The 21,740-nt window shown below is 55.3% G+C and overlaps 7 protein-coding genes across 7 annotated transcripts; 3 read left to right on the top strand and 4 right to left on the bottom strand.

The window, feature by feature from the left end:
* Positions 1 to 278: 278 nt before the first annotated feature.
* On the top strand, positions 279 to 5,762 carry BO70DRAFT_355004 (putative Rho guanyl nucleotide exchange factor; the record flags this gene model as incomplete). The annotated part of the gene is made up of 3 exons (XM_025541892.1): positions 279 to 4,655; positions 4,708 to 4,977; positions 5,028 to 5,762. 3 exons carry the CDS (start codon positions 279 to 281, stop codon positions 5,760 to 5,762), a joined length of 5,382 nt encoding a protein of 1,793 aa, XP_025396590.1.
* Positions 5,763 to 6,696: 934 nt separating this feature from the next.
* Positions 6,697 to 7,188, top strand: BO70DRAFT_113098 (uncharacterized protein). The gene has a single exon (XM_025537893.1). The coding sequence runs from the start codon at positions 6,757 to 6,759 to the stop codon at positions 7,033 to 7,035; it is 279 nt and encodes a 92-aa protein (XP_025396589.1). The 5' UTR covers positions 6,697 to 6,756; the 3' UTR covers positions 7,036 to 7,188.
* A 153-nt stretch (positions 7,189 to 7,341) lies between these two features.
* On the bottom strand, positions 7,342 to 11,142 carry BO70DRAFT_381719 (GTPase-activating protein; the record flags this gene model as incomplete). Its single annotated transcript, XM_025545487.1, has 3 exons — positions 10,043 to 11,142; positions 9,630 to 9,981; positions 7,342 to 9,583 (listed from the first exon to the last, which is right to left on the bottom strand). Exons 1-3 carry the CDS (start codon positions 10,845 to 10,847, stop codon positions 7,342 to 7,344), a joined length of 3,399 nt encoding a protein of 1,132 aa, XP_025396588.1. The 5' UTR covers positions 10,848 to 11,142.
* A 231-nt stretch (positions 11,143 to 11,373) lies between these two features.
* On the bottom strand, positions 11,374 to 13,163 carry BO70DRAFT_364715 (uncharacterized protein). Its single transcript, XM_025543875.1, has 2 exons — positions 12,765 to 13,163; positions 11,374 to 12,706 (listed from the first exon to the last, which is right to left on the bottom strand). The coding sequence occupies exons 1-2, from the start codon at positions 12,999 to 13,001 to the stop codon at positions 11,672 to 11,674; spliced, it is 1,272 nt and encodes a 423-aa protein (XP_025396587.1). The 5' UTR covers positions 13,002 to 13,163; the 3' UTR covers positions 11,374 to 11,671.
* Positions 13,164 to 13,579: 416 nt separating this feature from the next.
* BO70DRAFT_364714 (SDR family oxidoreductase) lies at positions 13,580 to 14,998 on the bottom strand. Its single transcript, XM_025543874.1, has 6 exons — positions 14,883 to 14,998; positions 14,571 to 14,829; positions 14,349 to 14,512; positions 14,086 to 14,285; positions 13,878 to 14,028; positions 13,580 to 13,825 (listed from the first exon to the last, which is right to left on the bottom strand). Exons 1-6 carry the CDS (start codon positions 14,935 to 14,937, stop codon positions 13,701 to 13,703), a joined length of 954 nt encoding a protein of 317 aa, XP_025396586.1. The 5' UTR covers positions 14,938 to 14,998; the 3' UTR covers positions 13,580 to 13,700.
* Positions 14,999 to 15,626: 628 nt separating this feature from the next.
* Positions 15,627 to 16,332, top strand: BO70DRAFT_355000 (uncharacterized protein; the record flags this gene model as incomplete). Its single annotated transcript, XM_025541891.1, has 2 exons — positions 15,627 to 15,686; positions 15,835 to 16,332. 2 exons carry the CDS (start codon positions 15,627 to 15,629, stop codon positions 16,330 to 16,332), a joined length of 558 nt encoding a protein of 185 aa, XP_025396585.1.
* A 2,047-nt stretch (positions 16,333 to 18,379) lies between these two features.
* BO70DRAFT_413517 (uncharacterized protein) lies at positions 18,380 to 20,887 on the bottom strand (the record flags this gene model as incomplete). The annotated part of the gene is made up of 1 exon (XM_025547327.1): positions 18,380 to 20,887. One exon carries the CDS (start codon positions 20,885 to 20,887, stop codon positions 18,380 to 18,382), a length of 2,508 nt encoding a protein of 835 aa, XP_025396584.1.
* Positions 20,888 to 21,740: the final 853 nt, after the last annotated feature.

Below are 21,740 nucleotides of genomic sequence, written 5' to 3'. Positions count from 1 at the left end.
CCCTTGTTATTGTTGTCCGCCGATGTCCGGATGAGGCTCGACTCTCCATCGGTACCAGCAACCCGCCGTTGGTGACACCTAGTCCCTCCCTCGACTAACCCTCGCGTCTTCGTCCTGTTGGCGAGACTGCCTCTCGCTTCTACCCCTCGTCGTTCCGTCTATCTCCGGTCCCTGGAGGTACCTGCCGAGTGTCCTTCACCCGTGGGACTTCGAAAACCCATCCCGAGCCTCTCCCGCTGTCGCGTGCAGTCAGCCTCGCGGACGCCGCTCCAACAACAATGGCGCACTACCAGAATGGCTATCCCACCTATAGCCAGCCATCCACCTCTCCGCCCGGCTCGCAGCCCACCCGATATGACCTGTATCCCCCCCAGCCGGCTAGCCCGCAGTTGCGCAGGATGCCCAGTTATAACGAGGGGGACGACGCGGGTGTTGTCCTAGGCTCCCCTCACTCGCAGAACGCCAGAGCCGCCGAGATCAATGCTCAGTATGCAAGCTGGGCCGCGGGCGAGGGTCAATCGAGCTACAATCTCACCAACGCTGGCCGCGATGATTATGCCGACCCGCGATATGCGCACCTCCCACCCCCCACCTCGCCTCGCGCCCGTGCCTCCTCGCAGTCCAGCTACCAGTACCAGTATGGCTCGCCCGGTGCCGCTCCCACCTCGCCGACTCAGTTGACATACAACCCCCAACAATACGCCATGCCTCCTACTCCGTCGCAGCAGCAGATCGGCTTCAGCCCACTCACCTACTCCGGACCGGCGCCCCCGAGTCACCAAACCTACAATCCTGCGGCCTACCAGCCTGCCGGGTTTGTTTCCTCTCCGGTGCAGCTACAACCCTCGTATGCGCAGGCTCCGCCCACGCCGCAGTCCTACGGACCCCCCCATCCGCAGCTCCCGCCGCCACCGCCGCCGCGGGGATCCGATCACCCATACGGAGGCCGCCCGTCTCCCGCGTATGGAGGTGTTTCACCGGGGACTAACCACGGCTTCTCAGCGCAGCAGGCGTCATCCCCTGGTTCTTTGTCGTACGGCATGGCCTCCCCATCAACACCGAGTACAGGCTACCCTCCGCCCTATGCAGGAGGGTACATCTCGCAATCGCCATCTCGTTCTGATACCCTCTTGGCCTCCCCTTTCGATGACCCGCCTCCTGCACCACCGGCTCACTCGGCGTCCACGGAGGACGCCTTCGGGAAGCGAGGCAGCCTGACACGCCCCGGATCAGGACGGTCGCTTCCAACCCCGCCGATCCATCAGACCCCGCCACAGCTGTCACCGCAACGGACGGATACCTTGACCCGGCACCCCCAGTCCCGGCCCTTACCGGGGCCTCCAGCCGATGCGGAGCCGCCGTCAGATCCGTATCTGGCCCTAAACGGAGTTGAGGGTTTGAATCACCGGTCAGGTTCGAGAGCTGGCTACAACGCGCAGCTGATGGAGGAAGTGGGAGCCGTGGTGGCGAATCGGCGAAGGGCCGGAACATCGAACCAGGACGCTCATGACGCGCTTCTCCCGGAACCCTCCAGCGGTGTCTCGCTAGGCCCCCGCTTGTCCCCCGATGAGAGGCACACGCATACAAATGGCAGTATCGCGACTGGTACGGGTCAGTACGTGAACTACGACGCATACAGTGATGACAGTGATGCTGAGGCCGCTGCGGGCTTGGCGATGTTGCAAATGGCGGATGAAGAGGAGAAAGCGCAAGCTGAGCGCCAACATGACCGTAGGCGGGAGACGACCGTCTCCATCATCAGTGCGTATGGCGCCCATTCAGAGACCCAGGACGCGTCTCATGAGGACTGGAATCCTGATGAGTCCGGGTCATACGGTGGAGACTACCGTCGGGCTTCCCAATACGATGAGGCGGATTATCAGACGAATGGCTATGGTGATGACTCGGATCAATCTAGACTTGTACCCACTCTGGGCTCCTTGAGACAATCCAACTTGTCCCACGACGAACGTGAGGAGTATTCTGATGACTATCAATACCCTCTTGAGCCGCTAGATGCTGCTGGATATTCTTATGCAGATACCCCCCAGCATGCACGGGTGGATGCTGGAGGCACTGGGGGCCTGGCAGAGCCGGGAGAGTACGAACGTCGGATGAGCTTCGACTACGGAGATGAGACCGACACGCCGTTATCCCAACAGGATCGTCTGCAGCGATCGGAAAGTGACAGCTCCGGCCGGGGCGAGGAGCCTGGGGACCTCTTCTTCCACCCCGGCATGCGGCCGCTTCCACCGGCTCCCGTGGAGCCGGCCAACAATCCAGGCTTGATGTCTCAGTTGATGCCGGCAGGGACGTACCGGCACCCGGATCAGGGTGACGTGCAGAGCTCTACCGAGTATACACCCTCCTATTTCCCTGTTGCTCCAGACTCGTACAGCCCGACCGTCCCTAGCTCTACTCCAGTCCCACGGTCGACGTCTTTGTCGAGTCATCCAATTGGTCCTCGTACTGACCCCCCTATCAGATCGAAGACCGATGCGGACCGGGCCAAGTACAAACAGCAGCAGGAGCTGCTGCGCCAGCAAACGTTTGGAGGCCCCGGATCGGATGTTTCCCCAGATGCTGCCGCGGCGATGACGCTCGATCTGCCTACGATCCCCGCGGGGCGTCGTAAGAAGTTCAACCCGTCGAAGCTGTCGTCGGAACAATTCCGTCGCTGTGCGGAGCCATGGGCTTTGAGCTCCATCTTGACGTGGATTCGGGATCTGAGCGAGGACGAGACCGACCTGAAGGAGCAGGCGATCGTTGAGGCTATTGTTGCCCTCTTCACACACAAAGTGCCGACGATGAATATCGCGGATGCCGAAACCCTGGCCGCGCGCGTTGTCAAGAACATGATGGATGAGGAGGCCCTCGTGAAGGACGAGGAGTGGGTCAAGTTCAGCAGCGGCACTCTGTCGGGTGTTCTGTTCCAGATCACAGGCACCGGATGCTACTCCTCTCGACTCCATGAACACGGTGCGGAAGCCTTCGGGCGTTGTTATTCTCACCACTGTATGCGGACGCTCAAGAAAGTCAACCTGAAAGCGCAATTGATGGAGCCGGAGAAAAAGGCGGAAGACTGGGTGACGTTCTACATGGTCCCGAAGGAAGTCTGGGAGACTTACCCCAAGAAGGAAATCGATCGACAGAACAACCTGCATGAGATCGTAACCACTGAGGATTCCTACATCTCCCAGTTGGATGTGCTGCGCGAGCTCTATCGGGATCAACTGGAGAAAATGCAGCCGTCGGTGATCGCGCCCAAACGTCTGAGCAAGTTCCTGGTGGATGTTTTCGGAAAGGTGGATGCGGTCAAGAAGGTAAACGAAGACCATCTGCTGGCGCAGCTCAAGTACCGTCAGAAGGAACAGGGTCCGTTCATCGGTGGATTCAGCGATATCTTCCGGGAGTGGATTCGCAAGGCGAAGACCGTTTATGTCGACTATGCCGCGACGTTCCCCAGTGCCAATTATCTGGTGCGCAAAGAGGCAGAGCGCAACATTCACTTCCGCCAGTTTCTGAACCAGGTCCGTGACCACAAACTATCCAATCGTCTCAGCTGGGATACCTACCTGAAAGCGCCCATTACTCGAATCCAACGATACACCCTGCTCCTCATCACGGTCCACAAGAACATGCCCAAGGACTCCGAAGAGAAGGCCAATCTGGCACAGGCCATCGAGGAGATCAAGATGGTCGCCCTGGAGTGCGACAACAAAGTCGGCGAAATGAGCAAGAAGGTTGACCTCATGGAGCTCTCGTCCAAGCTGCAGCTCCGTCCGGAAATGAAGAAGGAAGTCGAACTGAACTTGGAGCACCTGGGTCGCGAAGTCATCTTCCGGGGTGACCTGCAGCGGCCAGGAACACGAACCCGGTTCTTGGTGGACACTCATGCTATCCTCTTCGATCATTACCTGGTGCTTGCGAAGGCCTTCACCGCTCGGGATCCTTCGAGAACGGTCAAGTACGAGAGCTACGACGTGTCTAAGCTTCCGATTCCCATGGACCTTTTGGTCCTGGAGAGTACCAATGATGATCCCGTCGTGAAGTCCTCGGTCCGTGGTGTAGCTACTGTGACTCCCCCGCAGGCCGTCGTCGGCCGTGGTGTAGGCGCTGGGCCTCTCACCCACACTGCGAGCGGTAACTCGGCTAGTTCTGGCAACTCGAACTCTGGACGGACGTTGGTGCCTGCCACTGTTCTTGAAAGCTCCAAGGACGACAAGATCCTTTACCCGTTCAAGATAAAGCACCTTGGCAAGAATGGAACATACACACTTTATGCATTCTCTGCCCAGAACCGACAGGACTGGTGCGAGAAGATTGAAGAAGCCAAAACGAAACATGCTGCCGCTCTGTTTGCCCAGAATGCAGAGCCGTTCAGGCTCCGCGTGCTCGCCGACACCGCCTTCGCTTCTTCTGACAGTTCGGCGCCTTCCACCAGCATCACCATTGAGGGTACGCCTCTAGATCGCGCCATCAAAGAGGTGGAGGACCGCTATTCTGGCTCGAAGACCCGGCCGCCACCAATTTGCAGGGCTGCTGTTCACTGTGCTACAGTCTTCCAGCAGCCCGCTGGCCGAATGATGTGTGCCATCGGTACTGATTACGGCGTTTTCATCTCCGAATACAATGACCCTCGTGGCTGGGCTCGGGTAGGTGGCTCTTTTCCGTGATTCGGCACCTTGTTCTAACGTAGATGTCTAGGCTATACCTATCGTGCGCGTGACGCAAATCGCGGTGTTTGAAGAATTCAACGTCTTCCTGCTCATTGCCGACCGGTCTTTGATTGCTTACCATTTGGATGTCGTGTGCCCTCCGGGTGGCGTGTCGGCTCAGACGACGACGGACTCTTCCCGCAAAGCGCCCCAGAAACTATCCGGGAGTCGAGAAGTGGGCTTCTTTGCGGCCGGACATATGAAGGATCGCACGTTGGTCATGTACAAGAAGCGCGATGGACTGTCGTCCACTTTCAAGGTTTGTTTCACCACATCATCCTCTGCATGTTCCGTTACTTATTCGAGCAGATACTCGAGCCAGTCGTGCAGAAGTCATCCAGTAGCAGGACCCGGCTATTCCAGTCTCGTCGTTCGCAGACCGAGTTCTTCCGGGAGTACGACGAATTCTACATCCCTGCGGAAAGTTATGGCATGAACCTGTTCCACTCTTCTCTCGCAATCTCGACGCAACGAGGCATCGAGATCCTCACGATCGACAAGAAGCACACGTGGTCTGTGCCGGACTTCCGATCCGAGGCACCGCCCGAAGCGCAAGCGCAACTCACCAGTATCGCCCATCGGATTGGCGCTCTTCGCCCGTTAGGCATGTTCCGCCTCAGCGACAGCGAGTTCCTGGTTGTGTACACGGAATGTGCCGTTTACGTGAACAAACACGGCGACGTTTCCCGCAGTGTGGTCATGGAATTCGTGGGACACGCGCACTCCGCGTGCCTGTACGGCAAATTCCTGATCCTATTCAACGAGGACTTCGTCGAGGTGCGAAACGCCATGAATGGCCGTCTCCGTCAGGTTATCCCAGGCCACAACGTCGTCTGTCTCGATGACGGCAGCAGCATGCCCGGCTCCGGCGCCAACAGCATCCCCACCAGCGCGGGTGGCGCAGTCAATCTCTCCAGCGGACTGTCGAACGGCGCGTCCCTGGCATCCAGCGGCCGCACAGTCAAGATATGCATGCAACATCCCGAATACGAACGGAGCCAGATCATCCTCGAACTGATCGAGAACGAGGGACAGAAGGATTAGATATGAATACGACTACCTGTGCAGAACACGTGACCCACGTCGACGATCTGTCTTTCCGGTTCACCAGCCACATCTCCATGTTTTTGTCTTTTTTTCCCACTTGCATCCGAAAACATCGCATCGCATCGCATTGCATTGCATCGCAATCGTCAGTTATCTCGTCAAATAGTCGCCGCTGGCCGACGAAGCAGCATCTCTACCTGACCTGACCTGCCCTGACCTGCCCTGACGCCGTGTGCAAACCCCACACATTCCATTCCGTCTGCAAAAAAACCCCCCTTACACTATCATTTTTAGCATCACGGCCCCCGGCACAAATTTCTGTGGCAGAGGTTATTATTTTTTCTTCTTCTTCCCCCCTGACCAACCATTTTATTACTTCTGACTTTATACCCCTTTTTGAACCTTGATTTCTGTGGTGGATAATTTCTCTCTTCTTCTTTCTTCTCTCTTCTTATTTATCTATTTATCTATCTATCTATTCTTTCTATCTTTCTATCTATTTTTTATTGCCATTTGTGAGCTGTTTCTGGGCTGTGAGCTGTGAGCTATGAGCAACATGTTCACTGTACTTGTATTGTAAGGCTCCATTTACTTTTTCCTTTTTTATATTTGTAGTCGATGTGAGGTGAAGTGAAGTGAAGTGGAGTGAGATGAAGTTGGTGGATGGGGTTGGATTGGGTTGGCTTGGGTTGGTTTTGATTGTCTTTTTTTTTTTTTTTTTTTGTATTGTACATATTTGGCATGGTTGGGTTGGATGTCGGATACACTACTACCTCACTTATTTATTTATTTATTTATTCACTACTTGACTACTTCACTTACTTATTACTTCAGCTTTAGCTAAAGAAAGGTGAACCAGCAGCAGTACTGTTCATTTTACATCGTCTGAATGAATGAATGGTTTATCATCTTGTGAAATCAATCGATCATAGTTTTTTACAGATAGACAGAGAGATCGACATAGATAGACAGACAGGCCTACATACAATGAATGATTGTTCATGTTCATGTTCATGTTCATGTTCATGTTCATTTCATGTTTCATGCTCCATGCCCCCCAGAAAGGAAAATGCAGACACAATCGAAGAAAGAAAATAATAATGATGATGATGATGACGATGATGATAAAAATAAAAATAACAGACACGAGACGTCTAAGCAAACCCCGGTTACTTATAGGCAAAAGCAGATGTATGTTATTGTGATTGGTATTGGTATTGTGATTGTGATTGTCATTGTCATTGTAGTTGTGGTGGGGACTGACCGGTAGGTAGCAGTCCGTTGAATATGATTGATATGGTGATATCTGATTTATGTTTGATGGTTGGTGATGATGACGATGATGATGATGATGATGATGATGATGATGAGATAGACAACGCAGAAGCACAGGAAAGAAAGAAGACGGAAGGAGAAACATCCAGAAGGAAATTGGGAGGGAAGGGAAATGGACAGGAAACGGGCAGGATGGATAGGAAAGATCGGTAGGTAGACAGGTAGGTAGGTAGGTAGGTAGGGATGTAGGGATGTAGGGATGTAGATGGGTGGCTATGTAGACAGGTATACGTATGTATGATCATGACTCGAACTCGACTTTACTGATGACGTGGGGGTCGTCGTGGGGCGGGTTAGAATTGTGTGCGTCTTTATGGCCGTTGTCGTCGTCGTCGAGGAGAAGGGAAGCGTCGTCCTTGCCACGCATGCTGACGACTTCGGCGCCCTCGAGGAGATCCCGATCCGTGTCGCGGACGCTGCGGCGTTCGGGGTCGGCGCCGTACACGCCGGCGCCCCAGCTGGAGATGCCGCCGGCCATGGCGGAGGCGGTGGCGGCGCCGGAGCGGGTGTCGTATTCGTCGTCGTCTTCCTCTTCTTCGTCGTCGGCGCGGCTGAGGGCGCTGCGTTCCAGCTCGCGTTGCGCTTCGTCCATGCGCTTCTTGACCTCTGCGGCCATGCGGATGCCGTCGGAGACGATGTTGTCGAGGACGCCGCGGAGGCCCTTGCCCGGGGGTACGATGCCGCCTGATGCGCCGGCGACGGAGGCGCCGGAGACTGCGCTGAGCTGGGGCTTGGCGGCGCCGATGTTGGAGAATGTGGTGAGGTTGGAGGAGAGAGACGACGAGGCGAGGACGTGCAATCCGTGGTCGGAGAGGCGGAACGACTGCGGGAAAAAGCTGTCGAAGAATTGCTCCAGCAGCTCGTCGGCCAGGATGACCATGCGGAAGGTCGGGAGAGTGATGTGTAGCGGGTTGTTCGGGTCGAGGGCGGGGTTTGCGGCCTGGGACAAGGCTCGGTTGTGTTGTGGGTTGTTGGGCTTGTTCTCGGACTCTGGCTTCGCTGGCTTTTCGGTCACGGCTGAGGAGGTTGATTTTGTGTCACCGTCATCCACATCGATCAGGTCCTCCTCATCGTCATCGCCGATGCTGAAAGATCCAAGTTTATCGGCTGCGTCGTCGGTTTCTTTCTGCCCCTCCGCGGCTCTGCTTTCGGGGTGGCTGGGATCGGCGTATTCGAAACAGCGACGAATGAAGGAACTGACACTGCCCAGGAATCGTTCATAGGTGCTCAGTTTATCCTGCTCATTCTCGTTGGCCCGAATGTCCTCCACCGATTGCGTGGGGGTGATGGTCCCATCGAAGCCTCGTCGAGACAGGAACAGGAGCGCCTCTGACATGCGAAGGATGCCCTCCCGATCCACCATGCCAACCCCGTTGTCATCATAGAGATCAAAGAAATATTGAATATTGTTCATAATATCACGTGGACCTCTCAGTCGCGCGAGACCGTTGACTACATTCTGCAAGCTGATACCCTCATCTGGATCCGTGGCCCATTTGCGGAAAAGCCGTTGCATGAACTCGTGATCTGCTGGTTCCGGTTTGCTGTTCAACAGAGAAGAGGTCTTGCCCCATCCTCGGAAGGAGCCCTGCTCAGCTGTGGAATCCTTGCGTGATGGGCTGGGCGAGTCCGCAACGGCCCATTTCGCTGTTGCTGCAAGGAAATCCCGGAACGCATCGTAGTCCATGTGGGTGGGACTGGGTCCAAGACCAACGCGACCAATTTCTCGATCCACAGGAGGCCCGAGTATGGATGTTCTTTCGACTCTTTTCTTTTGTTGGCGCCGTCTTTCCTCTTCCAGGAGCTTGTCCCTCTGCTGACGATCGTAGAGAACCTCGTAGTAACGGTCGTAGATGACGCCCAGGTCGTCCATGCTGAGCTTCTTACTATCAGGCCCAAGGTTGCGAATGGATGTGCGTTTGGCAAAGCTCTCAATGCTCTCCAGAACTGCGTCCTTGTGCTTATCGCGCTGTTCCGTTATTGTCTGGTGTGTGATCTGCGAGAACTCCTTGAAGGCGACGACCATCAGCTCTTGGAACCGAGTGATAGCCCTCAATTTCGGGTTCTCTGATCTTGGGTGGGCCGACTCATCGAGGCGAGAGAAATAAGACTTGAGCACGGAAATGAATGAGCCATCATCCTGTATATCCAAAAGTTCCTCGCCATTGATCCGAAGAATTGCCAGTCCGACCTGGAAGAGAACCTTGGGCCCTTCCAGGAAAAAGACATCCAAGACACGGAAGGCGAAGACCAGCGGCATGGAGTTGATGTAGAGTGACAGAAACCATGGAAGGGAGACAACGGAAAGCTGGACATCGGACTTGGTGAGGTGCTCCCACAGCACCGGCATGGTTTTCTCAACGAGGGACTCGAACACCTTTTGATCGAGCAACGTGCCGTACATTGTTGTTGAGTAGTAGCCCGGCAAAAGGCGGTCGCATAAGACGGACAGCAGAAAGAAAGCCTGTGCCTCCGACATATAACTGGAAGGGTCAGCTTCACTCCGGGGAACGTGGTAGGGTCGCATACATCAACAGTGCTGCAACGACGATATTCATGGCCTGGCAGTACCCGATCTCCGCATTGATCCAACTATAGGCCGTAAGGACCCTTCGGAGGCGACCAATGCCCTCTTCACTTTGGAATCCGGGATATTCTGGCAAGCTGCGGTTCAGATCCTTCTCAATCTCGTCTATCGCCAACGATTCTTGTCCCGAGAATTTCGACAGGGTGTCTGTGTATAACTTGGGCGACCTCAGGCGGAGGTAGAACGAGCCAGAGGTTATCTCCCAGACCTCTCCTCGTAGCCGATTCGGGAGACCGACACGGATCAGTTTGTGGAAGGTGGGCTGGCGGATGAGCGTCGCGTTGCGACCATTTTCTACGAAAATCACTCAGCATACGTCCTGGTCACGAGAGCACTCAAGGATGGGGTTTCATACCTCTGAAGTACTCCCCCCACAACCTCATTTTACTGCGGTCCCGAAGCTTGCGCGCATCGCCGGGATAACGGAACATCATCCCCAGCCCAGCGTCGGGCGGCTGGCGCGCTTCAGGGGTCTCTCCATTCTGGGCCTTAGCCTTGGCCCCAGACAGCAGGTATTCCGAGTAGCAATCATTGACGACTACTCGCAGGTTCTCGATCTCCTTCATGCACTCCCGCAGCCCCTTCTTTAACCCGTCGCAAAAGCGTTCGCAGGCCTGCCTGCTTCCAGCCAGCTGGATGGTGAACCGTTGCGGAACAAAGTCGGGGTTTTGCTGCTTCCCCAAGGCGCCGTTCCACGTTGTCAATGCAAGGGAGAAAACATGGCCGAGGCTGTTGAGGCGTTCCACCCTCCGGATGCAGCACAGCGGGATGGTGAATCCATTTCCTGACGGGCCTGTCCCATTGGTCTGGCCGGCCCAGTGGGTGGATGCACCCAGGCTAGCAGACGGTGCGAAGCTTGTAGGCTGAGTCGAGAAGCAGATAAACCGTTCACTCAGGTGGAGCCGACCGGCATAGCGGTTTCCGGCGCGGTCAAGGTTGCGGGTGGCGTCGCCATGGGATGTGGAGGTGTGCGGTATGGGAAGAATCAACTCGGCCGTGATCTCCTGGAGGGGGTTCTGGGAATCGGGCAGACGGAATTGCTGGCGAAACAAGGAGGCCTTGGACGGGTTGCGATCGGAGGAGGTGAGGGTGGGAAGGGTAAAGTTAGCCGGGTCGATAAGAGACTGAGCTTTCTGAACGAATGACGTCCACTGCATCATGATGTGAGTGCGAAACAAAAGGCTTCCCGAGGGGCTTAAGGCAGGTAAGCAAGCAGGCTGTCCTGCTGCGTTTGAGGCGACAGAGGGCCTATACGGCTGACGGCCGTTTCGGGCGGGAGCGGGAGCTGCAGCTGGTGAAGCTCACACGGGCAGTCGGAGTTCAGTGAGGAAGATGCACAGAAGCCCACGGATGATCAACGGGGGAGGTCAGGGTCATCGTAGAGAGCTAGCGCGACATCATTCAGCGAGGGCTTCCGGCTGTGACAGACAGGCAGGCAGAACAAAAGGAGCTGAGGTGATGACCGACGACGTGGGAGGAGGAGGGGAACGTCTCCGGCGATCGTTCCTGGCAGCCTGCCGTGACGAGCCTCACGTGACGGGCCACTGCCGGCCGGCGGGCGGCTGGGCGGCTGGGCGGGTGGACGGAGCTGGTCAGACCCTGAAAAAGTCCAGTGCTACGGTGTACACGCAGTGCAGGTTGATCATGGCATCACAGTGGGGTTCAATTGCCGACTCAATAACCATACTTAACTACACAAGGAAACTACCTATCCTGATAATGGCAACAGGAAAGCCGAGAGAGCGAACTAGTTCTCCGTGGGCTCGGAGAAGTGGGACAGGTAAAAAAAAAAATAATAGAAGTTAAGGAAATTGTAACGAGGGGGGGGCTTATAATCACAGCGAAAGAAACAGGGACAATCTCAAATACATCCATCTCCGGTTGTTGGCAGGCAAGCCTTTGCCTTTGCAAACCCACCTCTTGCTGAGCGTCAAAAGTAGGTGCGACACCTCGGGGCAGATCACTAATATCGCGCAGGTGCTGACTAGTTCTTGGTCATGGACACGTCTTCAACCACAGCCTCCTCGTCAGTGTATGCAGGGGGAAGTTCCTCGGAAGACTCGGTCATCAGACCCTGCTTTTCGGAAACGGTGCCCTGCTCCAAGGACTTCTTGGGGGTGGAGCGGCGGAAGCGCTGCCACATGAAAACCACGATCTGGCCGACGAGCATACCGAGAGCGCTGGCAGCCAATCCCGCCAGGACACCCAGCACAGCCGGAACGACGATAAAGCGGACCACACGGTGGACAGTGCGCTCCCACTGGCCATGGTGCATGTGGTGCATGTGGTGGTGGTGGTGGGGACGGTCAAACTTGTGCATGTGGTCCATGAAGCCAGCCTCCTCCTCCCCGTCCATCGGGGGAAGGGGCATACGCTCGGGGTCAAAATCTTCGTGATGGTGGTGGTGAGGACGACCAAACTTCTCCATGTGGCCCATGAAGCCACCCTCCTCTCCGTCCATAGGGGGAAGGGGCATACGATCGGGGTCAAATCCATCGTCGTGGTGGTGGTGAGGACGGGGCGGGCGAGGATGATCCGAGCCATGAGGGCCCCCGCAGTGGTGACCCTTGGACTTGGGCCCCATGCCGAGCATGCGCGCCTTGGCCGCGGCGAACAAGGACCGCATGCGATCGAACAGCAGACGTCTGAGGCAGTTCGGCTTCCCACGGCACTGTCTCCAGGAGACGCGGTTGGGGGTTGTCTCTTCGATCGCGGTTTCGGCCATGTACAGTTCGCCGCTCTTGGGGTCGTGGATCAGGGTCAAAGCCACAGTGTCCAGAGGAACGGGGCGGCTGTCCAGGTCAAGGACGGTGAAGCGAACCGCCACCAGCTCCGTGGGGTCCTCAGGCGCGGTGGGCAGAGGCATTTCCTCCACGGCGTATCCCAAGGGAATCGGTTCCGTCTCCGCGCCATCGGACAGCCGGCGCTGGACGGCAGTGATTTGGGTTGGGGGAGGGGGAGGGAAGATCTGGCGACCGTTGGCTAGAAGGAAGCCATTTTCGATGGAGAACTCCAACGACTGCGGCTGTTAGCATTTCGACCGATCGACGAGGGGTCTCCCGCTCGGCTCAACTTACCAGAGAGGTCTGGAAGCCATCAGTCCAGCTGACAGTGCCATCCTCGCTGACTTCGCGGAACGGACATTCGGTGCAGGCCAGCTCGACCAGGTCCTTATGGGGGATATACGCTCCCAGCGGGACGAAAGGAAACATGTCCTCCTCAGGGGCGATGGCATCCTCGACCTCGGGGATAACGAGCAAGGCGTTGGCGCCGAGAGCGAGCACGCTCCCCACAAGGCACGAACGGAGGTGCATGGCGGCGAGGACGGATCTAGTCCAGGCTCATGAGATGACGGGATATCAAAACGACACAAAGTCTGAGGAAGCGATGATGAGTGATGATGATAGAAAACGTTAGCAGATACGGAAGCCGGCGGGACAAGATGGAAGGAGCTGGAGATCTGAATTCTACTCGGGCTTGAACCTCAGGCGCCCGCCGCCAGTCCGTCCGTCAGGAGGGGACAAAGCCGAGTAAGGCGAATCGCTGGATGTCCGGCGCTGGCCTTTGGTTGGCTGCCGCTGCGCGCCGGTGGGGCGGGTGACGCATTTCCCCTCCACCGCCTGCCGCATCGGGCTGGTAGCTGACGCATCCGCCCCCGAAGCCCGTCACATGACAGCAGTTGCCGAAAATAGATATCGCCGCTGCCTTCTGAGCGCTTAGTCATTGGGCAAAGTGCAGCTGCATTGCATAAATAATTAGTTACATCGCGCACCCTATATACTTCAATACAGAGGAAGGAAAGATCTTCCGTCTGGATCGCCACATGGCTTTCTGATATGGCAAGTCAGTATGCTTTGTCACCTATGCGTCCTCTATAAAAACCAGAAAATGTCTTTGTTCGCGCTATGTTCAAATCGTGTAAATGCCATAAATGTAACAAAGCTGCATAGTACGTTCCCTCTATCAAATGAATAATATACAATCACTTCTATCGCAAAAGCCATCACCAATCATCAAATCTTGGATGTCTTCTGGCCCTTGACGTTGGGGACCGCGTCGCCCGAGAGAAGGAAATCGGGATACGCCAGGCTCCCGGACGCGGCACCGCCGGCCGACATCCGCCAGGATGCGCCATCAACTGCATTCAAGTCAACAGATACTCAATCCAAACAATCGTAGATACGGCGTACCAACTAGGGTTTGTCCACTGACATAGCTGCCGGTCTCCGCAAAGAGATACACGGTCGCATCAGCGATGTCACGGACAGAGCCAAATCGGCCGAGTGGCTGCGACTTGGTGTACGAGTCTATATTGTCGGTCGGGAGGAGGCGATCGAGACCCTAACATTGCGGTTAGTCGTCTGGATATGGCATACATGTGAGCAGCTCAAAACAAACCTCCGTCCCCCCAATGGGTCCAGGCGCAATGATATTTGAAGTCACGCCTAAAGGACCAAACTCGATGGCTACGCTGTGCGACAGCGCGTCCACGCCTGCCTTGGCGACTGATACGTGTGTTTGGAAGGGCATTGTCCTGTAGTGGATGGTGGCGCTGACGAAAATGATACGGCCTCCGGTACCTGCCGGAACTGGCTTGACTGTGTATGTCGTCACTGTCAGCATATATCTACGCAAGGGGTGACTCTGTCGCATTGACTTACGCGTTTTCGGGTCTATTCTGTGCTTTTTCCCAGACTCCACGAGGTGCGGCAGAGTGGCTTTGAGAGTGTTGTAGGAGCCCAGGACATCGATGTCAATCACAGATTTGAAAGCATTCGCGGACAGCTGGTTGATGGAGGCAAGGAAGTTACCGGCTGCTCCAGCGCTGTACACGGCCAAGGTTAGCAGAGAATATCCCACAATGATAGCTGAGCTGTCCATACATGACAAAATCTATGCCACCAAGCTCGTGAACACAGCGGTCCACCGCATTCTGCAGGCTTTCAAGCTTCCGCACGTCCACCGCTCCGATGCCAATAACCTTGGCACCAGGACGAGCGGTCGCAATGTCTTGGGCGGCCTTTTCGGTTTTGTCGACATTTCTGCCGACAATGCACGCGCTAGCGCCTAGATGGACGAGGGCGCGGACCTGAGCGCTGCAGATGGTGCCTGCTCCTCCCGTGCAGAAGACGACCTTGTTTGCTACCACGGGTCAGAATTGAGCGGATGTGGCTGACTGGCCTGAGCCGACTCACCGAAGAGGCCATCCTTCCAGGTGTTGCTCACGTAGTCTTCTTTCGGAAGGGGCATATTGGTGGCGCGGATCGGGAGAAAGCGAAATGGAAAAAGGAGGAAGTGGTATAGACGGCAGATGGTTGTAACTGGACTCGTCTCACGTCCTCCGGGGTACTCCGGACTTTGTTTCTCCGCACTTGCTACGCTGGCCCCGTGCGGCCTGTGGCGGGCGGCATGCGGGACCTCGGCTCTTGCCGGGTTGGGCCTAGTGCAACGGCGTCCAGCTACGGGGGCTCGATCGCATCAACAGCAGAGGCAACACACATGGACCGCCCTTTTCCAGACCGTGCGATGGCTCACTGAGGCTATTATTGAGCCCCATGGAAGTATTAGCTATGTTCAGTCGTTGTACCTGAATATCCGAGCTGTGAGAATCTCTCAGCCTAGTATGGAGTAGTCCGTGGGTGTAGGGAGTACGGAGTACTAACACAGCCGCGATGATTGGCCACTGTGGCTAAGAGCCTCAGGCCTCAGGCCGCGCACAACGTCACTATCAGGCCCTCAGGCTCCCAGGCTCTCCGCCAACAAACTCCATCACGACCCATCGCTTGTTGCTCGCTTTTCGCGACCACTCTGCCTCCCGCACTTCCATCTCCTCCGCGTCAGACGGCATCGAGACACTTCCATCCGTCACGGATTCCTTCTCTCACGGCAATCTGGTGAAAGCGTTCCGGTCGCGATCTTGACCCCGTCTGACAACCATCATGGCGTGCCCCATCACCGTCTCCAAATTCGTGGGTACCGTTTCCCTCGGCCTGCTCACGGTATGCAACCCCCGCCCATCCCTCCAGCGCGTTCGCCTTGCTTGTCCCGATGAGATCCGCGACTATCATCCTTCCCAAGCAACAGCCACGCGAACCCGCTCTTTCCGTATTATGTTAAGACATCCCACTAACGCGATATGGTCCGCAGGGTCTGTCATACTCCGCATCCACCGTCGCAATCCCATCCCTCAGCCTCCTTCCCACCGCGGCCACGGCCTCCCGGTCTTTCAGCGAAGTGAAGCGCTTGAACCGCAAGCATGGTCTGCGGCTGACCAACATCGCCAACGGGTGTCTCCTTTTCGCATTCTGCCTCTCCTCCAAACAGCGCAAGCACCCCTACTTGATCTGGATGTGCGTCACCTCCACGATCGGTTCCTACGGCATGGACTACTGGTTCCACCGCCAGGACGGCGTCAAGGCCTGGTTCCGGTCCGTCCTGCAGGACGTCGGGTGCTGCCACAAGGCTGCCCAGAAGCAAAAGAAGGAGGAGGATATCGTGGTCGTTGAGGCGGAGGAGAATGTCAACGGGGAGAGTGTGGAGCGGGAGATGGCCATCGAGCGTCGTTTCCAACGGGTGCGGGCTGTTTTCTCGGGCGTTGCGCTGGCGATGGGCATCATTGGCCTTTGGGGCGACCGTCGGCCTTGAGCAGACATCCGGAAATTTCTCGCATGGCGGTATCTGAGTGGCTTGACTCGGGTATCTACATGGGGCGTGTGATGCGGGCCGTCCGTGGGCTTTGCTTTCCACGCCGTTTTTCTTCGATTCTTTACTTGTCTTCTTTCCTAATTTGCAAAGTATGGGCTCTTTGTTACGCAGTGATGATGTTGTTGATGTATCGATACTGATTGGAGGATGTTCTATGCTGTCCTGGTACGACTGAATGATAATCCGGGCCTCGGGCAGAGTTCTGATTCTCTCTGGCGGAGGGACAAAAGCGGTTTTTTTCCTTCATATAGGCTAGAGTGTTGAGCTTCCACACCAAGCCCTGACTTCCTATGTTTGACCCAGCATGCATATGCAGCCATGTTGATCTGCATCAAGAGTCGGTAAGGTAATCACTGGCACCTAGACCAATGGTATTATTAATGGCCCAACATGACTCCGATCCAATCCCATGGTCGGTCCAACAGTCGGGAGCAGCCAGCCAGACATGCGAATACAACAACACAACCCCAGGTTCTCCCCGCACCACCCGCCGGTACAGAGGCGGGGATCGGCCACCCCAGGCATATCAACTTATTAATTCCTCTATCCAACGTCAAAAAACATGCGCTCTGTGCTCTGCATTCCACCAAATGCATCCCACTGCGCCTATGAGTAGACAAACCACGTAGCGCGACCCAATCCAACCAGACAATACCCTACCCCATCTAAACCACATGCACCATCCACCCCTAGCACAACCCCCAACCCTAAAATGCATCATCATCTCCTCCTTATCCTCCTTCCCATCATCCTCTACACAACAACCCACCTCACCCATCTCATCCACACAACCCTCACCCACCCCTCCCAACACAAACACAAGCACAAACACCAATCCAATCCGAAAGCTTCACAATCAAACTCACCCACCTGCACCCCCCCAGCACCTCCACATAATATCCTCCTCAAACCTCCCCACCAACTCCAACACCACAGCCATCACCCTCTCCAGCATCCTCTACCAACTCCTACTCCCCCGGCACCCCGACTCGCTGAGTAAACAAACCCCGCATCGAGATCGACGAGTCCATTGCTACGGGCCGCTGTAGCGCCCAGGGAAAAGGTGGATTTCAAGGAGAGCCAGGGGATACCGTACCTGCAGGCCGTCATTAAAGAGGCGATTCGCATGCACAGCGCTACCGGTCTGCCGAGATGTGTCTGTCGGGGGGGGAGTCTGTCTGTCTTCGTTCCATCGTGTTTGTGTCAGTGGCAGAAATATTGGGTTTACACATAAAGTATATACTATAAGGTAGGCCGGGGTATCTAATATCAATCCAATCCAACAGTTCGGTCTCGGATCCCGAACCTGCCTGGTCCTGTATATTGAAGCCAACCAGCAGCCCTGCAGCCATATCTCCATTCTCGAGATATCGAAGTTGATTCCGCGGATTCCGCGGATTCTGCGGGACTTTGGGTTCGAGCTGAAAAAAAAAAATCAGCCATGGACAACGCGGAATTGCTACACTTTGATGTTGAGGTTCGTTTGCGGACGAAGGAATGAAGGATGATGGACAGTGACTGACTGGGTGGGGGGGGGGAGGGGGTTCTTGACTCGATATCTTTCTCGATGTGTAGTTGTTGTTTTGGTTTAAGCTTGCAGACGGATACCCAAGTTGAAATTTTCCCATGAAGGAGTAAAAGATTGTGTCTTTTGTAGCATGTCTGGCCTGACGTTTGCTTTGTTTACCTGTATCTCGGATGTGCCCTTGTAGCCTTGAGTTCGAATTAGGATATACTATACTTATGGTGGGTTGCAATCCACCCGGTTATTAGGTAACACTATGAAACAATCCCAGGTATCTCTTAAGATACTTTCAATGTTATTGTCAAAGTACTAGTAACATAATTGGTGGCTATCGCATACAACCATAGACCGTAGCCTTACTCGAACCGTAAACTACAACCTTAACAAAGGCGGAACGAGACTATACTATAGATACTATTCCTGTAGGCTGACACCAAGGCCGAGACCGACGCATGTGTCTCACTAGACGAACGCAACCTCAGAAGGCGCCTCATCCGACATGTCCGTCCCCATTCGACGGCGGCGGCTTTCGAGGAACATCTCGACCATGCGCTTACTCGACATGGGGGAGTAGGTATTCTGCAGCTGGGTGTCTGGGCTTGGGACACCACCGTAGACATTCTCAGCTCTCATGTTTTCATTCGTGAGTCTTCGATGATCGCGATGCGAACGCGAAGATCGGCCTTGGAAGGGTTTCACATCCTGGGTCCCGGGGGACCATTTGGGACGATACTGTCCGTACCGTTTGCTCGCACTTTGCCACTGGGGCTTATCAGTTGCATCTCTTCTGGGGGTCGGGGACTCAGGCGCGCGGGGCCTGTTGTTCAGTGCCACCTGCATTGGCGACAACGCAAGGCTGTTTGATCCTGTCTCACACTGATTTATGAAGAGGCTTTGTCCGCTGGAGCTGCCTGATACCTTTGGGGGCGTTGGGACCGGGGCTGGGGGCGGAGGAACCGGCTGCTCCTTGGCCGTTACCGTGGTACGTAGACTTGACGACCGACTGAACGGACGGGAGAAATTGCTAGTTGCGGTCACTTTGCAGCTGGTCCACATATCATCCTCAAGGCTCTGTCGAGGAGCTGGGTTTTGAGCTGGGGTTCGATAAGTGAAATCGGCCCCCTCGTCTTCAATCTGCGCCTCTTCGCGATAGTGACGTCTTGGGGCAATATTCTCGATTCTCGCCATCTGAGTATGCATCCATTGTTGCCAGTCCGCACTGGGACGCTTAGCATCAGGGGCATTGCGTTTTGGAGAGCTATAGGCTGTCCTTTCGCTTTCAAAAATCGTGGCCATCCCCGGTTCCTCTTCCCCATCAGAAGACGCAGCCGCCTTCTGATCCATGTTGGGTGAGTTCCCACTGGTCGTGCGAGAATAGACACTCGGCGAATCAAACTCATTCGGGGTATGCGGTCTTCCCATGGCGCTTTTGTCTTTATCGGCCCCTCTAACCCCGAAGGACGAAAGATCCCCGCAAGTGGAATAGGGATTGCGATCGTCACTATCCCGCACATGCTGCGGTCTATGCATTTGCGGACCCGGACCTTGTCCCTGCAATTGGGGGGTCATACCGGCGTTAGCTGTCATGAAAGAACCTGGGGACTGCATCGTCTCATTGCTGGAGATCAGACGAACCGTCTGCCTGCTACGCCGCGCGTACACAGAAGAAGCCGGTGTTGGGACGGCACGATGTTCCTTGACATGGCCGAGCACGACTTCCTCGCCCTCACCTTGTGTCTTGCTTCCATCAATCCGCCTCATCAGCGCGGAGTATAGACGCTGGCTGTCGACCATGCCGTTAGGTCTAGGAGGGCTCCACGCAGGGACGCAATTTCCCGATCTATCACACGGTTCAGGCTTGGGGAGGTTCTGGCTCGAGTGCCCTCGTTCATCGATTATAGACAGGGAACTGCAGTCACCTGCCTTGTGTGTGACGATGGTGTTTGCTATTGTTGAGTCCGCCCAGCTCGTCACACGAGAGTGGCTCGTAGCAAAGCTTTCAGAGCTTCCTGATCTCCGAAACACGTGGTTCAAAGAATCGGGCTGTGCTTCAGACGACATGTCCTGGCTCTGTCGGACACAGGAAGGCGATACTTCCGCTTGAACATTGGCCGAAGCCCTCGAGAACCCAAGTACCCTTTTAAGCCCCTTCTTAATGGACGAGGAAAGGGACCTTGTCTTCCCATAAGAAGAAGTATTGACAGACTGCTGTACCAACGGAGTAGTCGCCGCATCCGACACTAACGTTGTCGTCCGCAGTGTCTTTCTAAACGGTCTATGCTCTCGTCTGGACTTCGGGACGGACAGTGACGATTTCCTAGGCCGATTCGCCGACGCGGACTGTTGGTACTGATCGCGAGCCAGTTCAATCGCCGCATCGTGACTCTTCGCATGCCGAAGAGCCTGGCTGTCCCCTCTGAAAAACGACATGGAACGCCGCAACGTGCCATACCCGCGTGAGCTATCCCGAGAGTGCACTGCTTCTGCAAGGTGATTCCTACAGGACTCAGAAGCGGGCGATCCATACGACAGACGCGAGGGACGAGGTCCGGTCGAAAACATCGATCGCGTTTTACGGAGTCGTCGATAGGACGAGTTCAGGGCGGGATCGCCGGCGTCAAGCCCGCGGAATTCGCTGATGGAAGGCAGGGCGGTCGATGGGGTGCGATCGACGTTCTGGGTATCCGTGTTCTCGGCAGTGGTGGATCGGCGAGAAGATCTGTAATCCACGGATGCGCCGGTAGATGATGTCTGCAGCGATCCTGATGGGCGATGCCTCCTCGGGGGCACGGCCATATTGCCGGGGCCACCCAAGGCATCGTAGGAGCACCTGGATCCTAACATGGCTCGCGAGGCGGCTGCCGTGGCGTGCTGTTTAGCGATGATGGGGTCCAGAGGCTCGGTGGATTGGGAGCTGTGGTGACTTCTGCGCATGGATCGCGATGATCTAGATTTTCGTAGATAGTCCATTGTGCGGATGCAGGGGGAACACAATGTGAGGTTCTAGCGATAGAGTTGTATGATAGAAAGGTGATGGAATCGAGAAGACTGCTTTCACCGGGGTGGGGGGAGGGGGGGGATGATCCCAGTCAGACCGTGAACAGCGCCATTGCTGGTTGTGGAAGGCGCTGAGGGGGACAATAATGCGCTCTTGCCTTTCCGGGCAGCTTGATGGACTGACTATATGCCAGCATCTTATAGAGGGAGGGAGATGGAAGTAATAGACATTCACTCTACTACTGTAGTATCCTCAGCGATCTAAGTAGTGAATAAATAGAAACTAAAAGGATGCAGTGCTGCAGAAGCATTAGACCACCATTCATGATCTGAGGAATAATAATAATCTTATCTTATCCTCTTTAATCACTGTGAATTGTATTCCATTAGAAGAGTTCAACCCCTTCTGAATTATTCCACATAGCAGACTCAATATATCCCTTGACAACATATACCTCTTATGCTATCTAGAAACCCTCCTTTCCCCCTCACTACTAAGCGCGTTCCAGTCTTCACCATCATGGATAAAACAGCCATTCATAGCTCCTAAACTAGCTATGCACAGATCCACTGTGCATCCACAAACCAGATAAGTAAGTAATCAACCTTCATAAGCTGAAGCTCGGGCATGCAAACAGCAAAGATCTAGTACGTACGGAGTACTCCATAGTGTAGATGGTATCCATGAAACACCCCCCTGTCACAGGATGCATAAACACCCGATCAGCAAAGCTTACCTTTACCGTAGGTTCTTATTCTTAAGGATCGCGGAACCACCCACTGATCAAGATTTTACTCATCCGTCCATCATCCGCTTACCCATCAA

This window comes from Aspergillus heteromorphus (genome assembly GCF_003184545.1).
Source record: "Aspergillus heteromorphus CBS 117.55 chromosome Unknown BO70scaffold_25, whole genome shotgun sequence".
NCBI lineage: Eukaryota > Fungi > Ascomycota > Eurotiomycetes > Eurotiales > Aspergillaceae > Aspergillus > Aspergillus heteromorphus.
Note: the sequence above shows the minus strand (reverse complement) of the source record. Positions and strands in the feature narration are given on the sequence as shown.

Excerpts from the sequence above, each read along its gene's own strand:
- BO70DRAFT_364715 (XM_025543875.1), bottom strand. The coding sequence starts at position 13,001 with ATGCACCTCCGTTCGTGCCTTGTGGGGAGCGTGCTCGCTCTCGGCGCC. Across the intron at positions 12,707-12,764 it reads ATGGCTTCCAGACCTCTCTG|TCGTTGGAGTTCTCCATCGA; the intron begins GTAAGTTGAGCC and ends TAACAGCCGCAG.
- BO70DRAFT_113098 (XM_025537893.1), top strand. The coding sequence starts at position 6,757 with ATGATTGTTCATGTTCATGTTCATGTTCATGTTCATGTTCATTTCATG.
- BO70DRAFT_364714 (XM_025543874.1), bottom strand. The coding sequence starts at position 14,937 with ATGCCCCTTCCGAAAGAAGACTACGTGAGCAACACCTGGAAGGATGGC. Across the intron at positions 14,830-14,882 it reads CTGGAAGGATGGCCTCTTCG|CAAACAAGGTCGTCTTCTGC; the intron begins GTGAGTCGGCTC and ends GACCCGTGGTAG. Across the intron at positions 13,826-13,877 it reads CAGTGGACAAACCCTAGTTG|TTGATGGCGCATCCTGGCGG; the intron begins GTACGCCGTATC and ends ACTTGAATGCAG.